This window comes from Melospiza georgiana, chromosome 6, assembly GCF_028018845.1.
Source record: "Melospiza georgiana isolate bMelGeo1 chromosome 6, bMelGeo1.pri, whole genome shotgun sequence".
In the NCBI taxonomy this organism is placed as follows: Eukaryota; Metazoa; Chordata; class Aves; order Passeriformes; family Passerellidae; genus Melospiza; species Melospiza georgiana.
In genome coordinates, this window is record NC_080435.1 from 60771363 (window position 1) to 60794484 (window position 23122).

General features: G+C 47.0%; 1 protein-coding gene across 10 annotated transcripts in view; it reads right to left on the reverse strand.

The window, feature by feature from the left end:
• Positions 1-23122, reverse strand: part of KTN1 (kinectin 1) — an 82323-nt gene that overhangs the window by 53890 nt on the left and 5311 nt on the right. For 9 of the 10 annotated variants that reach the window (XM_058026253.1, XM_058026262.1, XM_058026261.1 and 6 more), the window contains exons 2-3: positions 2893-3460; positions 1137-1274 (exon numbers count right to left, since the gene is read on the reverse strand). In XM_058026253.1, the coding sequence (XP_057882236.1) occupies positions 1137-1274; positions 2893-3424 (670 nt within the window). In that variant the 5' untranslated portion in view covers positions 3425-3460. The remainder of the gene's footprint in view (positions 1-1136; positions 1275-2892; positions 3461-23122) is intronic. The other variant, XM_058026258.1, reaches the window with a different exon arrangement.

A 23122-nucleotide genomic window follows, 5' to 3' on the forward strand; every position in this document is an offset into this window, starting at 1 on the left:
ATTTAATATCAATGAGACATTCTGCAGTATGAAATCCCCACAGTCATGTCCTGGCTAATCCTGGTGTCCACCAGAGCTCATTTTTACTCAGTCATTGAAAAGAAAACAGTTTGCATTCAAATAATGCATGAGCTGTTGCCCTGTAACACTGACAGCTCAGCTTTGCTGCTGCTGAGCTGGTACTGACATTCACTGCCCTGTACAGACAAGTTTGTGGCCCTTAAAAAAGTGCAATGCACATATTTCCATCAGGAAAAGCACAAGAATAAAAAATGATCACATAAAAGGTGATCACATCAGTAGGTTTTTTCCAGCAATCATTTAGGAGTTTTTCAGCTATACAGGAACCCTATAGAGCTTGGAACTCCATCCTGGACTGAACAAGGCCCACAACACATCTGCACCCTGATAACCTGACCAAAATATAAAGGGAACAGTGGGTAACAGTGCTCCAGGAGCAGCCCATCAGCTCCAACTTCACAGCTGCCCCAGCAGAGAAGAGTCTTGAGGAGCTAACAAGGTGGCCTCACAGAACTTCATGGTCACCGTGTGCCCAAAAGCCAGACACAACAGCAGCCATTGTAAAAAATTAAAAAAAAAAAAGAGAAAAACACACAGACACAGAGGCACAGTGAGCCAAGAGGACACAAGAAGCAGCATCTTGGCAGAGAACAGGGGATGACAACAGTGACGGCCTTGAGAGCAAAGATGAACAGTTTCTGTTGGAGCAAGAGGCAGCCAACAAAAGGACAATAAGAGAGGAATGTGGTCAAAGCAACTGGCTGAAAAAACTGCAATCTTGTTTGGGGCAATGACTGCAGCAGCTCCAGACATGCCTTGCTCAGAGCAACTTCAAGTCTGCTCATTACTCCTCGCTCAAGTGTGGATATTTGGATCCAAGAGAGCTCAGAAAGGTTCACAACATTCATTATCCCATGCTCAGTGGTACCAGGTGTTCATAACATTTACCAGGATCTCAAGCTCAGCAATCTTTCCTACCTGAAATTCCTGCTTTTTCAAATCAAGAGTTACTATTCTCTGAGTTCCTTTTCCAAAGGAAGAGGAACTAAAGCATGGATGGCTAAAAGGTTTAACAGTCAGGTTTATCTGAGCAATGTCACAGACTGGATTCTTACCATTATCAACTTTCTGCTTCTTTGCAGAGACCTTCTTCTTCCCTGACACATTTTCTTGCTTTATCTCCTGGTGGAGCAGCACTGGCTCTTGCTTTTTGGCAGGAGATACAACAGAATCAGTCTTACTATCTTGATCATCTGCAACAGACAATTGAGACAATATATGCTCTTCTGTATATTCTCAGCATTACCTTTTAATCAGCAGATCTGGAATCACCAAATTCTCCAATCCCAGGAAAACAAACTCACATCTTTTAAACATAACACAAATTTATCCCCATACACATACACACATAGACTCACACACAAACACACAATTCCCAGATCAGGTGAGACCCCAAAGCAACAGGAAGGTTTAGCAGAGTCAAGAGCCACAGCACCCAGTGATTTTTTAAGACAGGAATCTCATGTGCAAGCAGAACACACAGCAATGCAAGGAACAGTTTAACAACTCCAATCCAGATTTCACTGTGACAGAGCAGACAGCACATATTACCCATATTATTTTCTTATTTAGAAGTGTACTTTTCCCCTCCATGAACCCACTTGGGCACTTTAAACACACACACCCCCAATAGCTACTGGGACTGTGAGAAGCAGAAAATAAGTGTTTCCCATTAGGGAGCTGTTCTTTTTAAAAGCAGTTTCTAGTGAGGAATTTTTTTATCATTTTGGACAGCCTGTGCTATATTAAGATTCTTGTCAGAGCTGACACACACACAGCACCGGGCTCTGGTGTCAGCTCCTGTAATCAAGGAGAAGAGCTCGTTGTGGCTGCCCTCAGAACTGTGCTTGCAGACCACATTTTAACTGTGCCACAGAGATTTGCAGAGAACACCCACAAGCAAGATTGGATACTTTCTCTGTTGGTAGTGGGTGGGTCTTTTTTTCTCCATTTTTTTGGGGTTTCTTTTTCAGAAAAAGAAAAAATCTACCACATCAAGCAGCAATGTCATTCTTTTTCCTCACTCCCTGTGCAGACCTGCTGTGCCTGCATCTCACAAGGGAAACTGCAAATATCTTGGGTTTCATTTATTTCTAGAACTGGGTATTTTTATTCTTTTTTCACTTCTATTCCTAGTCAAGACAACCACATGGAGACATATCCTGATGAGGATATGGTCAAGACAGTCAGAAGGGATTCTGAAGAGTTTTTGGTCTGTTCCAGGTTGGATATTTCAGTCACAACAGCCAGACCAGTTTTAGCATCAGTTCCATTCAGTTAAAGAGGTGTAGCAGGTGGGCAGCAATGAATCAAGCACCAATCCATGAATCAGCCACCAAACACCTCTCTGTGCATTATGCCTGCACTTAGAGTGATTTATTTTGCAGACTGCTATTAGGTTTCTTGAGATGCCCTCCCTTATCAGAGCAACCACTCTCAGGACTCTGCTTTTTCACTGCCTGGCTCACAATGCACACAGCAAAAATATCTCCTGACTTCTCTCAGGTAATCAGAATTTTGATTGAGAGGAAAGCAGCCAAACCACAGAGCAAGGCAAAGGAATGAGCTACTCTGTTTCACTTCAGCTTTACTAGAAGAAAGCAAGGCCGGGAGGAGGAAAACCAGAGCACTGCTGCCAGATGAAAAACAGGGGGGAAAAAAGCAATAGCTCATAAAAAAGGAGAAGGTTAGAAAGGAGCTTTGCCCCGTAGAGATCAGGCAGAACAGTTGTGAGAGACACTCTGTGGCCTTGCAAAAAAGCAGAACACGGTTTTGGCGTTCTGTGCAAGAAGCATATGCAACATCAGATACCCATTCCATTTTTCTGCTTCTTCTGCCCAGGCTTCTTCTTAGCTGCTGTTGGTTCAGATGGTGGAGTGGGCTGTTTTGTAACAGGGACTGGATCTACTTTCTTGCCTGAAGACTTGGATCCTTCCGAGTCCTTAGTTACGTGATCATCTTGGTTGGCCTTGTGCTTCTTCTCCTTCTTCTTCCTCTCCCTGAGGCCGGCGGGGGCCTCGGTGCCCGCCGAGGGGACGGCGGGGACGGCAGGGACAGGCTCCTCATCCGTGCCCAGGGCATCAGACAGCTTAAAGTCCCGAGGGGCGCTCTCCGAGTCGGACTCGTGGATGTTCCCGTTCTGAGCCTCCTTCTTCTTGTTCTTCTTCTTCTCCGTTTTCTTCTTGTCGGCCTTGCTGGGCGGGAACTTCAGGTCCCGCTTCTGCTTGGCGAGGACCTCGTCGTACAAAGTCTCTTTCATGAAAAGCCAGAAAAAGAGGAAGATGACTGTAATGACCACAGAAGGGATGAGGATGATGAAGTAGGTGGACTCGTAAAACTCCATTGTGCTTTTTCTTAGCTATGATTTCTTAAAAAAAACCTACAGGAGAAAGGAAGAAAAAAAAAAAAAGAAAAATTAGGTTTTGAACACTTTTTCCCTCAGTGTTATTTCCTCCACCAATTATAATAATAAAAGAAGATTTCTCCTTGTTACAGAGCAGCCTCAAAGTAGCTTTAATAAAATTACCAAACTACATCAGGCATGGAACAGCTTCTGGAATCATTTACCACTTGCTTCAAAGTTGTCGGCCTGGGTAGGAAAACTGCAGTTTGCCAGACTGCTGATCTGGGGAGAGAATAATTCCCTTCCCTTGCTTTTCTTCATCCTCCTCACTCTTCCTTCCCACTTACATAAAGTTAAAGCTTTTGATTTCAGAAATACATGAGACAGCACTTCCAGAGGCTGTGAAAAAGAGACCACTAAGTATGTACAGAACTCCACCTTTTTCTTTTTTTTTTTTCTTTCATAAATCAAATATAATTCATTAAGATTCTTATCCTGGGAAGCAGGAGTTAAATTTCACCTTCCTTTTGTTCCCAGATTTATGACAGCTTCAGAAGTGGAATGAGGAGAGGACAGGAGAGAGCCCTGAATTTTAGTCAGCCATAAAGAATCAGGTATTTTCAAAACTCCTTTTTGAAGTCTAAAACCCAGCTTTACACTCATGAAAATTCCATACATTCATGGGGAAACAGGAAGATCTGTTACTTATTTTTAACATGTGATGGTATAAAACTTCCAGGGCACTTACACAGAACAGATGATTCCAAGATAATTTGCTGAAAACAATATTTTTGTCCAAAACATTACATGTATTTTCTTTCTAAAAAAGCAGGAACCATAGAGTTAAAAAAAAAAAGTCAGAACAAGGTTAAAAAACCTAACTTTGGGGTCAAAACAAGCCAGATTTTCCCAAAGTCAGAACAAGGTTAAAAAACCTAACTTTGGGGTCAAAACAAGCCAGATTTTCCCATTTCACAATTGATTGGTATAAACAGACCTGGATTTTTGCAGGAAGAATCCAAATTTTCTCCAGACTGCTTGCTCCAAGATAGAAAATAAACTCAAAAAAAAAAAACCCACCTAATATTGTAAAAAAATTCCACACTTAATCCAAACTAATTAGGCAAGTGCAATTCCCAATCCACCAACTCAGTTTGAAACCCACTATGGGAAGCACATGCCACAGCTCCATTTTCCTCTACACAAGAAAATTGACTTTTCAACTCCAGAGTCCCCTGGGACACCCATCCTCTTGGGGAATGAAAGGCAAGGGATTTAACCCAGGTTGTTCAGAATATTTCCACTGCTGCTTGAAAAATGAAAACAGATGTGTCCACCCAGGGCACAGGGAATAAAATGCACGTGGTGCAGGGAGAGGGCAGGCTCTCCTTGCCTCTGGGCAGGAGATTCACTCATTTCAAGTTGTTTTACCTCAATTCCTGGCTGGTTTGGAAGCTGCTAGCACAAAGTGGCTTGTGCCATCCTGCCACAGCGCAGAGAGCTCGGTGTGCAGTCTGGCTCTGGCTCAAGAGTTGTTATATAGAATAATTTCTGGACAGAGAGGAGTCCCTGTGATAATATATTTGTACAGTGCATTGAGCAGCACAGAAAGCAGGGCTTGGGAACTCTAATTTGGCTATTAAGTTATCCAAATAAAAGACTAACACTTCAATACACTAATTATTCATCAGTTGTCTTAACATTAAGTCTCCTCCCAGTTTGTATTTATTTTCTGTGTCTACACAGCTCACTGAAAATTACAGGGTCTAAAATTACATCCAGCACAGAAAGTTTTGGAAGGGCTGAGAGGGATGGGAAGAAAAGCTTGTCTTTTGGGGGAAAAAAAGAGCACAGATGCTCAAAACTAAGCTGGAGCTTTCAAAATGATTAATTACAGCTACTTGATAAACCCAGCTCCCTGCACCAAGTGATCTAATATTAGTCATCTCTTGAAGGAAGCAGATCTTGAAAATTTGTCTCAGCCAAAGTCAATATTGAACGCTTACGGGGAAAAGCTAATCCCCAAAGTAAATATGTAATTAAGCAGATTTTGCACAAGTGTAATTAAGTTGATCATTACAATACACTGCTGCAGCAGCAGCTACAATAGCCAAGCACGGGGAGCCCAGCAGGGCCCAGCTCATGACAGCAGCACACAGCCAGCCATGAGCTCATGGCATGGACAGGCACACCCTGCACAGCCCCCAGCCTCTCACACAGATGCTCAGGGCAAAGCACAGGCTCGGGGTAACACTGCTGAAGAGCTTCAAGGCTCCTCAAGAGGGTCAGGAGGCCACCATGGCCATGCAGGCAGGACATGCTCCACAGAGAGAGACACACTGAAAAGCTTTGGCTGCTTCCATAAATCCATGATGACAGCAGCTAGTCTGGGTGGGGAACGTGTGCTGGACTGGCTGGGCTCTGATCTCAGGGCTGGACAGGCTCTGCTGAGCCTCTGTCCCCCACCCTGCTCCCCCTCCCTGCATTGCCCCAAAAACGGGATCATCTCCCACATCTGGAGCATGACACTGCAGTGATGAGCTCCAGAACTCCATTCCTGCTCCTGTCTCCCTCCTGCTCCCTGCACTGCCCCAAAAACGGGATCATCTCCCAGATCTGGAGCATGACACTGCAGTGATGAGCTCCATTCCTGCTCCTGTCCCCCTATTGCTCCCTGAAATTCCCCAAAATCAGGATCATCTCCCAGATCTGGAGCATGACACTGCAGTGATGAGCTCCATTCCTGCTCCTGTCCCCTTCCTGCTCCCTGCATTTCCCCAAAAACGGGATCATCTCCCACATCTGGAGCATGACACTGCAGTGATGAGCTCCATTCCTGCTCCCTGCACTTGCCCAAAAAACAGGACCATCTCCCAGATCTGGAGCATGACACCGCAGTGACGAGCTCCAGAGCATCCCCAGGCTCCATTCCTGCTCCTGTCCCCCTCCTGCTCCCCGAAATTCCCCAAGAATGGGATCATCTCCCAGATCTGGAGTCCAACCCTGCAGTGATGAGCTCCAGAGCCTCTCCAGGCTCCATTCCTGCTCCTGTTCTCTCCTTCTCTCTGCACTTCCCCAAGAATGGGATCATCCCTCAGATCTGGAGCCCAACCCTGCAGTGATGAGTTCCAGAGCTCCATTCCTGCTCCTGTCCCCCTATTGCTCCCTGAAATTCCCCAAAAACAGGATCATCTCCCAGATCTGTAGCATGACACTGCAGTGACGAGCTCCAGAACTCCATTCCTGCTCCTGTCCCCCTCCTGCTCCCTGCACTGCCCCAAAAACGGGATCATCTCCGACATCTGGAGCATGACACTGCCGTCATGAGCTCCATTCCTGCTCCTGTCCCCTTCCTGCTCCCTGCATTTCCCCAAAAACGGGATCATCTCCCAGATCTGGAACATGACACTGCAGTGATGAGCTCCAGAGCATCCCCAGGCTCCATTCCTGCTCCTGTCCCCCTCCTGCTCCCTGCATTTCCCCAAAAACGGGATCATCTCCCACATCTGGAACATGACACTGCAGTGATGAGCTCCATTCCTGCTCCTGTCCCCCTCCTGCTCCCCGAAATTCCCCAAAACCAGGATCATTTCCCAGATCTGGAACATGACACTGCAGTGATGAGCTCCATTCCTGCTCCTGTCCCCTTCCTGCTCCCTGCATTTCCCCAAAAACAGGATCATCTCCCACATCTGGAGCATGACACTGCAGTGATGAGCTCCAGAGCTCCATTCCTGCTCCCTGCACTTGCCCAAAAAACAGGACCATCTCTCAGATCTGGAGCCTGACACTGCAGTGATGAGCTCCAGTGCATCCCCAGGCTCCATTCCTGCTCCTGTCCCCCTCCTGCTCCCTGAAATTCCCCAAAACCAGGATCATCTCCCAGATCTGGAGCATGACACTGAAGTGATGAGCTCCATTCCTGCTCCTGTCCCCTTCCTATGCCCTGCATTTCCCCAAAAACGGGATCATCTCCCAAATCTGGAGCATGACACTGCAGTGATGAGCTCCAGAGCTCCATTCCTGCTCCCTGCACTTGCCCAAAAAACAGGACCATCTCCCAGATCTGGAGCATAACACTGCAGTGATGAGCTCCAGTGCATCCCCAGGCTCCATTCCTGCTCCTGCTCCCTGAAATTCCCCAAGAATGGGATCATCTCCCAGATCTGGAGCCCAACACTGCAGTGATGAGTTCCAGACTCCATTCCTGCTCCTGTCCCCCTCCTGCTCCCTGAAATTCCCCAAAAACAGGACCATCTCCCAGATCTGGAGCATGACACTGCAGTGATGAGCTCCAGAACTCCATTCCTGCTCCTGTCCCCCTCCTGCTTCCTACAATTCCCCAAGAATGGGATCATCTCCCAGACCTGGAGCATGACACTGCAGTGATGAGCTCCAGAGCCTCTCCAGGCTCCATTCCTGCTCCTGCTCCCTGCACTTCCCCAAGAATGGGATCATCTCCCAGATCTGGAGCATGACACTGCAGTGATGAGCTCCAGAGCTCCATTCCTGCTCCTGTCCCCCTCCTGCTCATCAGGGCAAAGCCAAACATGAGCCACACAAACCTTTCCACCCCAAACACTGATCAGAACAAGATCTCTGAATTTATGATCAGATCTGATCTCTGAACTCCATACACAAATCCAGCTTTTCCCATAGAAGCACAGTTTAAAAAAAAAAAAAAACCTAAATCTAAATAAAACTCTCAGGGTGTAACTAGAATTGATTAAGCACACAGGAACAGCAAGCAAAAGCTGTGCTCTGATGGCCATACACTAATTTCTCATCTCAGCCCAGCAAGGGTATTTAAAACTCACTCCAGGAGGATCCCACTGCTGCTGGCTCTGTGCAGAATGACAAAACAACATCCATCACACCACCCCCTGCCAAAATGTCTTTATAAAGTGGCATCCTTGCCATGGGGTAAATTGGCAGTGTTTTGGCTCACACACAGTTTCCAGTTGTCCTCTGACAATCTACAATTACTAACAGTTCCATCATTTCCATTTGTATTTCTGTATTACACTGAGAAGCCATCCAGGAAAAAACAGAACCAATCTATAGGGGGGAAAAAATTTCTATGCCATGCAGAAAGAAACAGGATGAAGAAACTCATTCTGTTAAAGCAGAAAAAAGCAAATGCTGCATTGACACACCTTCACCTACCAGCTTAACTGCTCCATTTAGTTTTACTATCCTGGTTAGGAGACACTCTCAGGAAAAAAAAAAGCATTTTTTCCCCAGAAGTGCTGCAATGGGACTTTTATCATTTGCAGCTCTGAAGTCTCCAGGGTGGCTGCAGCAGCTCCCCACCCACCCAAACCCACAATCCCAGGCAAGGCACTCCCAGTGCAATCCCACTGCACTCCCCCTCCTTACTGCCTACGGAGGCACAGCAACTTCAGCTACACCTAAATTTCAAGGTATTTGGTTAAATACTCACCTTTCCTCTGTGTTTGATACTCAACCTGCTCTTGCTCACGTTTCTCAGAGCCCAGCCCCGTGCCAGGCTCCCCCCTGGCAGACCCGTGAATTCCAGACCTCACAACATCCCCTCAGTCATTCTGAAAAAGGGGAACAAGCTGCATCTGTCCCAGGCCGTGCACAGACCCAGTTACTGTTCCCATCCTGCCTTTAACAAAAGAATTGCACTTTTGTTCCCTAAACAGAGACCGTGCCACAGAAAAATAACTATTTCTGAACTCCACTGTGCTGTTACTGCCTGCACCTGATTTCTCCTGCCAGTTCATGCTGCCCTGGATTTTCTGACCCACCCTCTGCCTTTCTGAATTTAAATCTCAAGTTTCACCCTGCGCAGATACCACATTTCACAGGATATTCATTCAGTTTAGGTCCAGGGGATTAACTTACTTGAGAAGATAGAAATAAATTATAGCTCCATCTGGCTAATGAGTCACTCATAGCTTAGCCCCAGCACATGAGAAGCACGGCTGCTATAAAAGCTTGGGTCCCAAAATGCACATAATCTTCAGGGATTTGTGCCTCTTTGAAAAACTAACATTAAAGAGGGAAAATACAGGTACCAAGGTGCCTTTTTTTAAATACTAAGCAGTTTAAGAGATATCATGTATTATTTAGCCAAGGCAACAGCTCCTTTAATTGGGATATTTCCCTGGGATTTTCTCAAGCTGGCAAGCAGACTCACATCCAACAGCCACTAGGAACACAGCAAGAAGTCTCAGAGCTGTATCTGGATTCAATAAATTCCTCAAACAGATAACATTATTTTTGTTCTCCCTATTCTGCACGCAGCTTGGAACACGCTCCCTATCAGCCAGCTGCAAACAGGATCCTCTTGAAAACAGCTTCACTCCCAAACCCATCCTCCCCCAGAGCTTTTCCAGAGATGATGCCCAGCAACTTGGGCAACTAAACCCAATCTGCCACAGGCAAGGTATGAAATTAAACAAGAAGTTCAGCCTCTCCATGCCTATTCCACATTCATACACAAGAGCAAATGTGCCTCGTTTGTGTTACCTGACTAAAGCACTGCTCAAGCTCTAGGGAGGGGGGCTGCCAGGAAAACTTCAGGGTAGTTCATTTAACATCAGTGTTGGTACTGCATATGGGAAAACTGCAGAATTACAGCTTAGTTGGTTTAGTTTTGGGGATTGTCATGTGTTACTGAAAAAACAAGATGGGTTTTTCGTGTCCCAAGATAAGACACAAAGCACAGCAGAGCTGCTGGGATGTGACACCAAGAGCTGTCGGAGCAAGCAGGGATTTTAGCCCATCAAATTTGCTTGAGTTCATTAACAGCTGGCTAACTTCAGCAGGTGAGCCACACTGAGCTCAGCATTCCCCAAAAACAACCAGTGCAGAGAACAGCGGCAAGGAGCTGACTGCACCCAAGCAGTTTTTTCACAGGAGAATTAAGGTATTGCACACAGACCTCAGCTGACACCTACATAAAGAAAAGGCACAGCTTCCAGTAAGATCACACACAATCTTCTCACAGGTCACTTTTACATTGCACAGTTTGAAGTCATGCACGAGGCAGTCAGCAGCCAGAAAAGCTGAAGGTCCAAATGGACCTGTGAGTTCTGATCCCAGTGGCAAATCAGAAAATTACAGAAGAGACTCAGGATATCCTGAGTTGAAAGGGACCCACAAGGATCTTTGGGTTCAACTCCTGGCCCTGCACAGACACCCCAACAATCCCACCCTGTGCCTGAGAGTGCGTTCCAAGCACTCCTGGAGCTCTGGCAGCCCTGGGGCTGAGCCCATTCCCTGCGGAGCCTGAGCAGTGCCAGCACCCTCTGGGCGAAGAACCTTTCTTGAAATCCAGCCCAAACCTCCCCTGACACAGCTCCAGCTGTTCCCTCAGGTCCTGCTGATGCTCAGGAAGAAGAATTCAGCATTCTGCCCCTCCACTTCCCCCTGAGAGGAAGCTGCAGCCAGGATGAAGTCTGTCCTCAGTTCATCCCCTCCAGGTGACCTCGGTCACTCCTATCATGCCTTCCCCTCCAGACCCTTCCATGGCCCTTGGGCACTCTCCAGTACCTTCCTAACCTTCTTATGTTGTGGCATCCACCTTACTCAGGGTAAAATTTAACCTGTATATTTATACTATTTTTAAAAATTATAGTTTTATATCTCTATTTCCATGCTCTGTTTACACCAATCCCCCCAAACTGGGGGGGAAGCATAATAAACAGCATTTCAAGCTCTGAATTTTTCATTTCAATTCTTGCCCTGACAGCATGATTTGTGCAGCCCCGGGAGAAAGCTGCAGACACTCAAAAACACCAACTGAGCCATTCAGGTGTTAAAACTACTCTTCCCAGGAAGGAGACCTGTTCAAGGGAAGCTCAACAGCGCTTGACACCCCCTCCAAGGTGCTGACAGCAAGAGCAGAGCAAAACTTGTCAATAAATCTTGCTCTCCACTTTATTTCACTGATACAATGAAGCCATTTGCCGAGCACAAGCTCAGTGCTTCAAATACCCTCTAGGTAAATATTTTCCATTCCAAACATGCCGCTGTTTGTACCATCTGTTGGGCTCTGTCTGCTCTCAGTCGCTTGATGTTAGTTAACACAGACAAGCTCTTTATTAAATTCCAGAAAGAGTAGCTTTGCTTCAACAAAAGCCTTTACTTTCAGAGGGCTTTTTTTTGATACAACTTCAGAACCAACACCTGACAAAATGCAGCAGCAGTGCTGAGAGGGAGCTGGGAGCACAATAAGGCTGCACCACCTTGCCACCAGCACCAGCAGATGTCCTTGATCTTGTCCCAGTGCCGGCAGCAGCGAGCACCCAGGTACCTCCCACAAGAGGTTTCCACCACAGCCCGGCTCTTTGGGCAAGTTCCTACAAGATAAGGCAGGGCAGGGATTCACCAGGAGGCAGCTGACGCCCTGAAACCACCTGGGCTGGAGGATAAAGAGCCCAGAACTGGAATTAGCATCAGTGAAAGTGCAGCGAGCAACCTGGCTTTAGCAGGGGATAAATGCACACACACCTGCTGCTGGCACAGAGCAGGGAAAAGCAGCCTCTGCATCCTGATATCCCAAACTGCACAGAGCCTGGCACAGCAGAACCCCACCAAAGCATGGGCACAAATACAGATATCAGGTTTGCTCCCTGCGATGGGCACCGCTGCAGCACCTCCAGTCACAGGGGTGGGTTTGGGCTCCTCGTGAAAATAAAGATGTTGAGGAGCTGGAGCTTGGAAAAGGGAACAGAGCGGGGGAAGGGTTTGGAGCACCAGGGACAGCTGAGGGGGTTCAGCCGGGAAAAAAGGAGGTTCAGGGGACACCTTCTCACTCTCCACAACTCCCTGACAGGAGGCGACAGCCAGGGGGTTCAGGTTCTGCTGCCACAGAACAGGGGACAGGACAAGAGGAAACAGCCTCAAGTTGCACCAGAGGAGGTTTAGATTGGATATTAGGGAAAATTTCTTCATTGAAAGGGTGGTCAGGCACTGGCACAGCTGCCAAGGGCAAGGGTGGAGTGCCCATCCCTGGAGGAATTTAAAAACTGTGTGGATGTGGCACTTGGGGACATGGGACAGTGGTGGCCTTGGCAGTGCTGAGGGAATGGTTGGACTTGATTTTACAGCGCTCTTCCAACCTAAATTGGAAGAGTCTGTACTACTCAGCACAACAAAGTTTAGGAAACTAAAACATTTCTTGCAGTATTTGTGAGAGGATGTTACTTGGGATAAAAACCAGTGTGCATTAGAACCAGCAAAAAATGTCCTTGGCTGCACCAGACTCCAGAAACTGCAAGTTTCCCTTTTAAATCACCAGCAGCTAACACACACACACACACACACACCCCTATTATTCCCAGAGTTAGAAGATAACAAATTATCTTTACCTTTTTTCTAAGTGCCTGTAAGGAATCAAAGGTTTCTTTCTTCCAGCAGGAATTACTCAGCAAGTCTGCATCTTCCCATCCCTGCTTCCAAGGAGTCCCTGAGGCTCCCCCAGCTCACACACTCCTTCCTTCACACACTCATGTACAGACATGCTCTGCCCACACCACCATGAACTATTTGAGAGGCATTTAAACACCCAAGCAGCCAGCTCAGGCTTTTGGGTAAGCATTTCCCCTTTCCCTGCTCTCCACGCAGGCAGGGACCAGATCAGACATTTGCTCTTCAATCACCGCCAGCTTCCGTGCACAGGGAACTGGGAAGTGATACTTCTCAAAATAGGAAGGCATAAAAAAAGATTACAGAGTTTTCTCAAAATAATACTACAAATAAGAGCCAAATCTAGCAGACTTATGGCCAAAGCTGAGCTGAGGTTCCCTGTCTGAGCAGCAGTTCCATCTGTCGTGTAGTTTTTGAGCATCAAGGGATCTCCTGCAACATGAGCCCAAAAAAAAGGACAAACCTGGCACAGATTCGAGCCAGGACTCATGGGTCAGACAGGCATTAAACACACACAACCACACCCTGAAATCTGCTTCTGCCCAGCACCTGGACAGGAGGGAGGGACCAGGCCACACCTGGTTTTATTCTAATTAGCTGTCTGGGAAATTCACAGGGGTTTGTAAAATCCACGCTCCACAGCAGCTCAGCTTTACCACACACAAAAGCCATTTACACAGCTTTAAAGTGCTGCACACCTCAACAAAGGCCTTAAGACAGCTGCTGTGGTCTAGGGTATAAATAGACATTCACAAGATAATCTTCACCTTGGACCCACAGAAAGCCTCGGGGAGCAGCTACCAGCCCCTAAAAAGCCAGGGCAGGTACAATACAGGTCTGAGTCCAGCTGGGTTTGCTCACTCTGACACAGCTTAATCCCCTTCTGACGCAGGAAGAAGTTGCATTACTGTCAGTGTGTTCATTCTGCACCTACCCCTGGCATGCTCTATTACTTTAACTCAATTAAGTCTGAAGCACCCATAGGAATGATGCACTTGACCACCCTCTGGTCATAAATGAGGCAAAGCCCCAAATTCCAAGTAAAACAAACAAAAAAAAAAATTTAGGTCCTCTCCTGAGACATTCAGGGCTGCTGCATCCCTTTCATCTCCTTACATCCAAGTGTGGAAGGAAATTTTTGGTTGTGAGGCCCTGGCACAGGTTTGCCCAGAGAAGCTGTGGCTGCCCCATCCCTGAGGTGTTCAAACACAGCTTGGATGGGGCTTAGAGCAACCTGGTTTAGTGCAAGGTGTCCCTGCCCACATCATGGGGGGAAATCAGATGGTTTTTAAGGTCCCTTCCAAACCCAAATCATTCCATGATTCTATAACAGAGGAAAGCAGGTATGAGCAGTAGCTTCTCAGTACTCAAATTCCTCTCATACCTTCACAGCAATCTGCAAAGAGAAAACAGCTGGAATGAAACATTTTCCCCTTCCCAGTGTATACAGCAAATATAACTATATAAATATACATTCCTCTATTATGAATTTTTGTTAATATTTTAAAAAATAAATGTAAAATAAGAGGAGACAGAAACAAAAGAAGCAAAAGCCTTTGGTCCAGCTTTTTTTATTCTTTTTTTTTTTTCCCTTAGCAGATTCTGTGAAAGTATGAATGGCATCCGAGCACTGGGAGCTAATGCTCATTCAAAAAAACAACCCAGCTTTTTCTCCACAAGAGCTGCAAAGAGTCAAGCAGAAAACTCAGGTGGCATTACCTGCCTGTGCATCCCAGGAGAGGTAAAATCCCTTTTCTGCACATCCCCAGCAGCAGAGCTGTCCCTCCCTGGGCAGGCACAAGCTGTTCTCCATCTGAATTCAGGGCAGAGCAGCCGCCCTCGGCGCCACAGCCACAGGAAAACCACGACAGATTGCTAAAGAGGATGGCATCTTGTTTATGGGCTGTGCTTCTGAAGTTTGGCCATAACTGAGAAGAGATCAGCCTTAATTTATTGCTCGGTTCTCTGGATTTCTACTCAACTTTGCCCTTAACTGTACTCGCCAGGCAACTTTTTAGCTTATTCACTGGAATTCCTCCACACATGTAAGAAAGTTTTCGACCTACCACTTGTTCTGCAGCTCTCCAGACCACCTGGTGCTAAAGCTTTTCTCCCCAGTTTCTCACCAGGGCAGCCACAGCGACAGAGAAGCAAAAAATATCCTCAGTCTAAGCCTTCAAGGGCAAGCAGGTCACTCGGAGCAGCTTTAGCAGGTCCCTGTAAGTTGGATTTATTAACCTTTGTACCCCCACACCCCGAGGGTGCAGAGGCTGCCAGAACTACAGAAACTGAGCCATGCACAGCCCAACAGTGTCACTGCTGCTTTCACCACGTTTCCACCCACACTGAATGAGTGAGGTCTCACAGGAGCTCAGGGAAGGAGGACTGTGTGCACTGAGGTGATGGCACAGGACTCTTGAAGAGAGCTCAAAATAAATGAATTTGGAACATTTCCTATAGCAATGTGTCACCAAAGGTCTTCCTGCAAGAATGTATTAAATTCATCTAAGAATATTAATCTTGTTCATATTAAGAGTTTCTTTCCACTACAAAAATAAATCACACAAAGATATTCTTAGTCTGAACACCATAAAAGTGACTTGATCCAGACTTATTTTTGAATGTATATTAAAGGGATAAGAACAGAATTCTTCTGCCAACAAAGACAGGTATTAACCTAAAATAATCTGTTTAGCTTCAGACTTCTTAAGCAGACAAGATTTTACTCAAGTGTGCACATGCTGTCCTTTACCCTGTTGCGAAAGGAACAAAAGAAGAGGAAATGACTAATCAAAGCAGCAGCACATTAATATATTTTGGTATGTGGAAAGGGAAGATTGTAGCTGGTATTTTTAACATTCCCAACAGGAGAATGCAGGGCCATGCATACACCAGGCACGGAGGCTCAGCAGCTCCCAGGAGGGGAAATTAATGTTAAAAAAAGAGAAAAAAGGTGGAGTTGTGTCCCAAAGAGGAGTTCTGTATTTTCCATTTTTCAGCATGAGCTCTGCTGGACTGAGAGCCTGGAAAGGAGGCACAGCTGGGGTCAGCAGCAAGGCCTGAGTGATAACAGGTGCACTTTGCCTGAGCTGCAGGGAAAGCCCAGCCCGCAGAGGTGCTCTGAGGGAAAAGGTGAGAGTTTCCTGGAGCACTGCCACCAGCAAACACTCCTGTAAATCCCACTGCCACCCTGCTCTGCTGGCTGCCCTCATCCACAAGCTGATAAGAGACAGGGCAAGACAAGTGCCCCAGGTGGCACCCAGCAAGCCACAGCTCACCCACGTGCCACCCATGCCATGCTCAATTCCCCCTCAGAGCTCTCCATCCCCTGCACCTTCACATCTTCCCTTGCACTTACTTTGTCACTGAGCCCACTGATGTCCCTGTTCAACTGGATTTAACAGCTGGGTTTTAATCCCACATTCTTCCCTTCCCAAAAAATGGGAAATTCTTTGGGGCGGCCACAGTAGCAGGCTTGCTCAGACCAACAGGGCAGGAGCCTGACCACTGGGATAAACCCAAAATTAGAGCTTCCAAACCCCTTCCTAAAAGGGATCAAACCCAGTCAATCCAGCAGCAGCCCAGCACGGCCATTTGTGCGGTGGGATGGCACAGCACAAAGGCTCTGCTCACTCAGGAAGAGGAGCTGGACTGCTGCCTGTCTGTCCAGCTCCAATTGTTCCCACACTTCATAATTAAGGGCTACAATTCACCCTTTTTCCAATGCCAAACCCCCAAAAGGCTCCTAACAAAACCACTCTAAATACTAAATGGGAAGAGACTGTAATTGTTCAGATTCCCTCCCCTTGCTCCAACACTGCTGGATGCAAGGAGACACAGAGAAACTAATATTTAATGTTCTTGCAGAGAGATTCGTGCTCAGCCACAAGCCTGAAGCTTAGGCAGGTCTTTACCCTGGTATCACAAAATGACAGCCCCAGTCATTCCAGCAACAAGATTTTCCCATTATTTCTGTGCAGTGTGCTGTTCCACACAGCTTTACAAAGAGGTTGGACCACTGACAACAACAAAAAAAAAAGGCTTCGTTAACCTCTCAGTGACTCGACAATCCTATTGTTGAACAGAAATGGACAAAAGAGAAGCCAGCAGCAGACAGATGCTCTCATCTATCCAAATTCCTAGAGGAAAATGAAATTGAGCTGTGCTGGGAAAAGGCTGCAAGGCAGAGGAGAGTTGTTAGCTCAGAGGGAAATCAAAACTTCAGTGATTGTGAATTATATCAGATCTAGATGCTTTCATGTGGTTTCTTCTAACTACCTGGAGTCTCAAGACATTATTTATTGCACACATTATGTCTCAGCAGCTGAGTGATTTCAGTTGTCTCTAAAGAGAAAACTACTGTCAATGTGGCACAGATGTAGCTAAATGAGAGCATCAGAAGGCAGCAAGTGAAACAAGATTGCTGTACCCACCATCAGACTGAGTCTTGATAATTCTTCAACTGCAAATCGAGAGGAATCAACAGGGAAGTTCTTCCTTCTTTGTCACCACACACAGTACAATAAAAGAATGGGGGGGAAAGTATCCACCAGTTAAACAACCAAAGTTCACAGAGTGATAATAAATTTTCAGATGTGCCAAGAGTTTAGAAGTCAGGGCTATGCAGTTAGTTTCTCAACACCAAGATTTTAAAAGGGCATAAAGTGTCATATTTAAACATATTCAGCTTTCTTTAAAAATGTTTAAGGCTAACCCAAGAGAAAACAGTGTTTTCTCTAGATCTTTGTGACAGTGGACTGTGGGAATTACTGAATTATAATCCTCAGGAGCCTAGTATAATCTCTAGAGCCTACAGCCTTAAACTTGTGATATGAAGGCTGCACTTTACTGAAGAGGTTGCAGGCTTCAAACGAGTGCATTGCTAAAGAGAGCTTCAGTTCAGGTTGGGTGACTGGAGGAACAGAGACTAAACACAGAGAAGTCAAAGTTCCTGTAAGCTGACAGAGGAATCATAAAGGAAATTATCACCACCATGCACAACTACCAAAGCAGAATTCAGGGAGTACTACAAGGCTGGAACTGCCTCCTCTGCAGCCCACGCAGCCTGCTAAGCACTGCATCAGCAGCTCTATTTTTACTGTTAATACTCTACGCCACAGTGGTGGGTCAGAAAGACACAGAAACACTGGAAAAATCAGAACAGCCAGGCCTGAGCAGGCATTGCTGGCTACCCTCCCTTCCTGCGTGCAGAACAGCTCTGCTGCCCCGAGTGCCCCCGAGGCACAGGAGCCAGCCCAGCTTCCTCTGTCCCACCTTGCAGGGAACAGCACAACAATGCTGGCCTGGGGACAAAGGGACAGCGACGGGCACGGCTGCATTTGGGGAAAACACCCTCAGTCCTCAACCCAGCAAGGTGCTCAGAGCTGGAATGGTCAATCGGCAGCCTCTGCATGGAGCAGGGGCACTGTGGTTTATTATTTCGTTCTTTTGCTGGTAGCAATCGGGTTTTAATCCATAGTCACATTAGGAATGATATCTCTGAAGAGGGGTGGATTCTATTTCAACTGTGCGTTAAATTTAAAATCATTTGCCAGATTAAAGCACTGTTCACACTCTACTCACAAACCCTCTGAACATAGGGAATGTTTAGAGGTATGCTCAGGACTGAACTTGGACCTCAGAAGGTCCTGCTGGTGATGGGGCTTCCTACAGCAGTGATATTTTGACTTTCTGCTCCATAGATATGAATTAGTTTGACTGCTCGATAGCAAAGCTGTCCTTCAACATTTATCCTAAAGCACATTATCATGCAGGCATAAAGGCAGCACTTCTATATCCAAGCCAGATCCCTCATGCTGTAGAATTCAGTGCTGTTAATACTGTTAGAAACAAAATTTCAAAATGGTTTAGGAACAAAAGAGGCTTTAGAAGCAATCCCTGCAGCACTGGCACCACACAAGTTACACCAGTGCATTTCAAAGTATAAATTGCATCATGAGCTGGAACTTTTAACTCTATTTGAAAGCACAACATGAAGTTTTAGAAATTGCTGCTGAACTGTGGCCATTTCCCTGCTGAGCAGGTGAAGTGCTAAGGCCTTTCTCTGCTGTCCTTTGAGACACTGCACATATCTCATTTATCAAGGGCAGCACTAAGAGCTCACCTCATCATCCACCCCAAACACATCCTGCACTACAAGAATTTCACACAGCTCCACTGAGATGCCATCCTTTCACCTTGCACAACAAGAGATGTGCTCCTGAACAGCACAAAGCTTCTTCTCACCTTGTTAACTTCTCTGTGCTTCACTGCCCAGTCTGCTGCAGGCACTCACAGCAAGAAATGAGACACAGCTGGTGTCAGTGTCCTCACCCACACCCTTTCCTGAAATCCAACCCAAACCTCCCCTGACACAGCTCCAGCTGTTCCCTCAGGTCCTGGAAGAAGAATTCAGCATCTGCCCCTCCACTTCCCCCTGAGAGGAAGCTGCAGCCAGGATGAAGTCTGTCCTCAGTTCATCCCCTCCAGGTGACCTCGGTCACTCCTCTCATGCCTTCCCCTCCAGACCCTTCCATGGCCCTTGGGCACTCTCCAGTACCTTCCTAACCTTCTTATGTTGTGGCATCCACCTTACTCAGGGCAAAACTTAACCTACATATTTATATTCTTTTTAAAGAATATCGTTATATATCTCTATTTCCGTGCTCCGTTTACACCAATCCTCTCAAGCCCAAGACTGGGGGGGAAGTATAATAAACAGCATTTCAAGCTCTGAATTTTTCATTCACACAAAGCTTCTTCTCACCTTGTTAACCTCCCTGTGCTTCACTGCCCAGTCTGCTGCAGGCACTCGGAGCAAGAAATGAGACCCAGCTGGTGTCACCTCCCGGTGCCATCACCCACACTCTTTAGGCTCTGGCAGCAGCTCAGGAAGGTCACATGTGCTCAGCAATCAGTGCAGTGTTTCAGCAGACCCTGAGGCAATATTTGCCTTTTAAAACACCCAGAGGAGGGGACCACACTCCCCCCCAGCAGCAGGGAAAAGGCTCCAGCTCCTCCACAGACTTGCTTAATGCTTGAATCACACCAGAGCCACACAGAGGAGTTTTCCTTTACCACCTTCCCCACGCAGCTTTGATGCCCCGGGTGAGTGATGCTGAGGGTTGTTAATATTCCTTTGAGCAGCAGCAGCCCAGGGGATGCTGCAACCCTCCTGACTGGTCCCAGTTCACTGCAAAACCCCACATACAGTGCAATTTTGAGAGCTGTGCAACACCATGAAAACCCCGCAAAAGGTGTGTTCAAAGCACATATATCTAAAGTTTTCCTGGTGCTTTCCACTTGTCCCCACAAGAACCAAGACTGCAGGAGTCTCCTAAAGAAACTGGAAACAGTGAAATAACAGTGAAATGCAGATTTGAAGAGTTTTTGAGTTCGAGTGAAGAACCCAACAGCCCAGAGCTCTGCCCCCAAAACAGCCTCCTAACACAAGCACACACACCCTCCCCTACGTGCTCAGCACTCATCTGAACCCAAGAACATGCCATGCTGTTAAAGAGGACTAAAAATGCTCAGCAACAGAAATGCAGAGTAATTGAGGTCATTTCTCTCACGCTTCTCTGGGTTCTCACTCCCTTTGCTCTGCTGTCCCACAATCTGCTCCTCTTTTGGTGTGCAAGAATTGAACAAACACTTCACTGCAACCACACAGATCTAAACCTCTGCTGTGGCTGCAACGAAGTGTTTGTTCAATTGTGCTCCAACTTAAGTTACATCTCAAACTATTACTCCAGTAGCCTGTGATGCCAAGCAGGGATTAAAAAATCTACTTAGAAATAAGTACACCAGACCTGAAGCTGAAAAATTCTTCTTTTGGCACACAAACAGCATAGGAGGAGAGGTAAAAACTTGGAGGGGGGGGCTGAAAAAGGCAGGATTGTAATGGAAGCATCTGATCAAGAATTTTCACAAGCCTTTAAAACTTCTGAAACCCAAGCCCTCCGCCAGCACTTCTCACATGCCTCAGACTGCAGCCCATGTTATGCAAGTTCTAATTGTGCCTCCACAGCCCTCCCTCCCTCCCACGGGCTCTGCACCCCAGCAATCCCTGTGTGGAAGCACACTGAGGCAGAGAAGAGCCCTCCCACACCTGGCCTGGGCTGCTGCCACCTGTGCAAAGGAAGCCTGGCCTTGCTGGGCCATCTTGAACCAGGCTCTAAACTCCCTAAAAGCTGCTAAAAACCCCTCTGGCTTCACACACACAAACCAAGCTGTAAAAAGGTTCACTAAATTTAGCATGCAACCCAATCCTAGCGGTGGTGTAGCACAGGCTGAAGATATGCAAGTGACCTTAGGTGAAGGCAACAAGGAAAAACTGTCAGTACTCCCATTGAGCTGCCTGGGAAAGCCCAGAGAACCCAATAAAATCCTAACAAAACCTCCAGGCAGAGGCAGCCTGGTGGTTTCCAAGGCTTTGAGATGCCACCTCCACCTCTCTTTTGGACAATGCTGCTCGTTGTCCACACTGAGGACCTTCTTAGCACAATTCTCCATGAGCCTGGAGAAGTAAAGCTTGATGGAGCTCCACCACCACTGCTGCAAACACAAAACCAGGCAGCATGAAGAGAAAAAGCAGCTCAGTCCTTTGTCCTTCCAGCACAGCTGGAGCCACACGTACTGCCAACAGGTGTTGAAGCAAGCAAAGGTCGGCAGGTGTGACAGGAGATACAGCACTGACCTGTAAACTCCATTTTCTGCCAGCCCCTGAGAAGTGCAGACACTGCCTGCCCCAAGGACAGCACACAGAGTTTCCCTGGAGAACAGCAAGATGAAGGAGGCAAAGGAGTTCCCACCTAGTGCTGGGGAAAGGGCCCTTCCTGGCACAGCACCCTAAATCCCAATCTCTTCCCAGATCTGAAAATGCCCTGTGAAAGCTCCCATGGCTCTGAGCTGCTGTAGCCATGGTGATGCTCTCAGGTACACCTGGAGCTGAAGCACAGATGCTGCAGCTGGTTTCATGTACCTGGTTTTACACAGAATTAAAGGCAATGCCTGGTGAAAGCCAAGCTGGGATGTCCATTTGCAATATTAAGGGATGGTTTAGATGGCAAAGCAGCAATAAACACCAAGGCAGCCTTTCAAACCTGTTTGGGAGGCAAGAAGCAACATCAGTGACCCTAACCCCAGCCTCCCACACAGCAACATCACTGACCCTGACCCTGACAGGAAGGGGCACACAGGAACAGCCCTGGTTGCTGCAGGAAAGCAGTTCCATGTCCCATCACAGAATGGTTCGGGTGGGAAGGGACCTTAAAGATCATCCCATTCCAACTCCCTGCCATGGAGCAACTATCCCAGATTGCTCCAAGTCCTGTCCAGCCTGGCCTTGGACCCTTCCAGGGATCCAGGGGCAGCCACAGCTGCTCTGGGCACCCTGTGCCAGGCCCTCACCACCCTCACAAGGAACAATTCCTAATATCTAATCTAAATCTCTCCTCTCTTTGTTTAAATCCATTCCCCCTTGTCCTGTCACTATGTGACAATGAGCTCACCCACCAGCTGACTGCCAGGGGTTCAGGTCACAGATGGCACCAAGAAAAAGGCACCACCAGCTCTCTGCTGATGACCTCCTGGCACCTTCACCTGCAGGTGCTCCACCTGTGCTTTCCCTTCTGTACAATGGGCAGGTAAGTGCCATGCCAGAGCCTGGCAGCAGCACAGGGCAGGTGAAGGAGAAACACCCATGTGAGCAAAATCATCAGCTTAAATACCCCTGCCACACAGCACTTCCCACCCAAGGCCTGGGAACCATTCACCTCCTCCAATAAATTGGATTTTTTAATTTATCATCATCAAGTGTAGACTTTCCAACTTAAAACCCCACAGCGAATTGGCTGGGAAAGAAAAGTAGTCATGGCCAGTGGTCAGATGAAACCAGTAATAATGAAATTAAGAGCAGACTGATATTATAGGCTCTCTTGTGAGTCAGTCATGATCCAGTCCACTCCTGGTGAGCTCCCTGAAGGGCTGCACCTTGTGCAATGGCTTAGTCATCATCTTCCTTGACAGCCACGCACTTACAATCCCATTTTGAGTCCACTCACATTTTCCCATGAAATTTTTCCTCTCTGCCCTACTGCAGGCAGGACAGAGCAGAGCAGAGCCAGGCTAGGAGTGGGCAGCCTGTCCCTTGCAGGGGAGAAGATAAAGCTTTTATCTCCCAGACTCAACAACTTCCTTCCTGTGTGGTAGCAGGCAGACAAAAGACACCTCTTCACACCACAGAAAGGAATGAGATGTACAAAAATTTGTCACAACTCTGAAATAAAATACCCT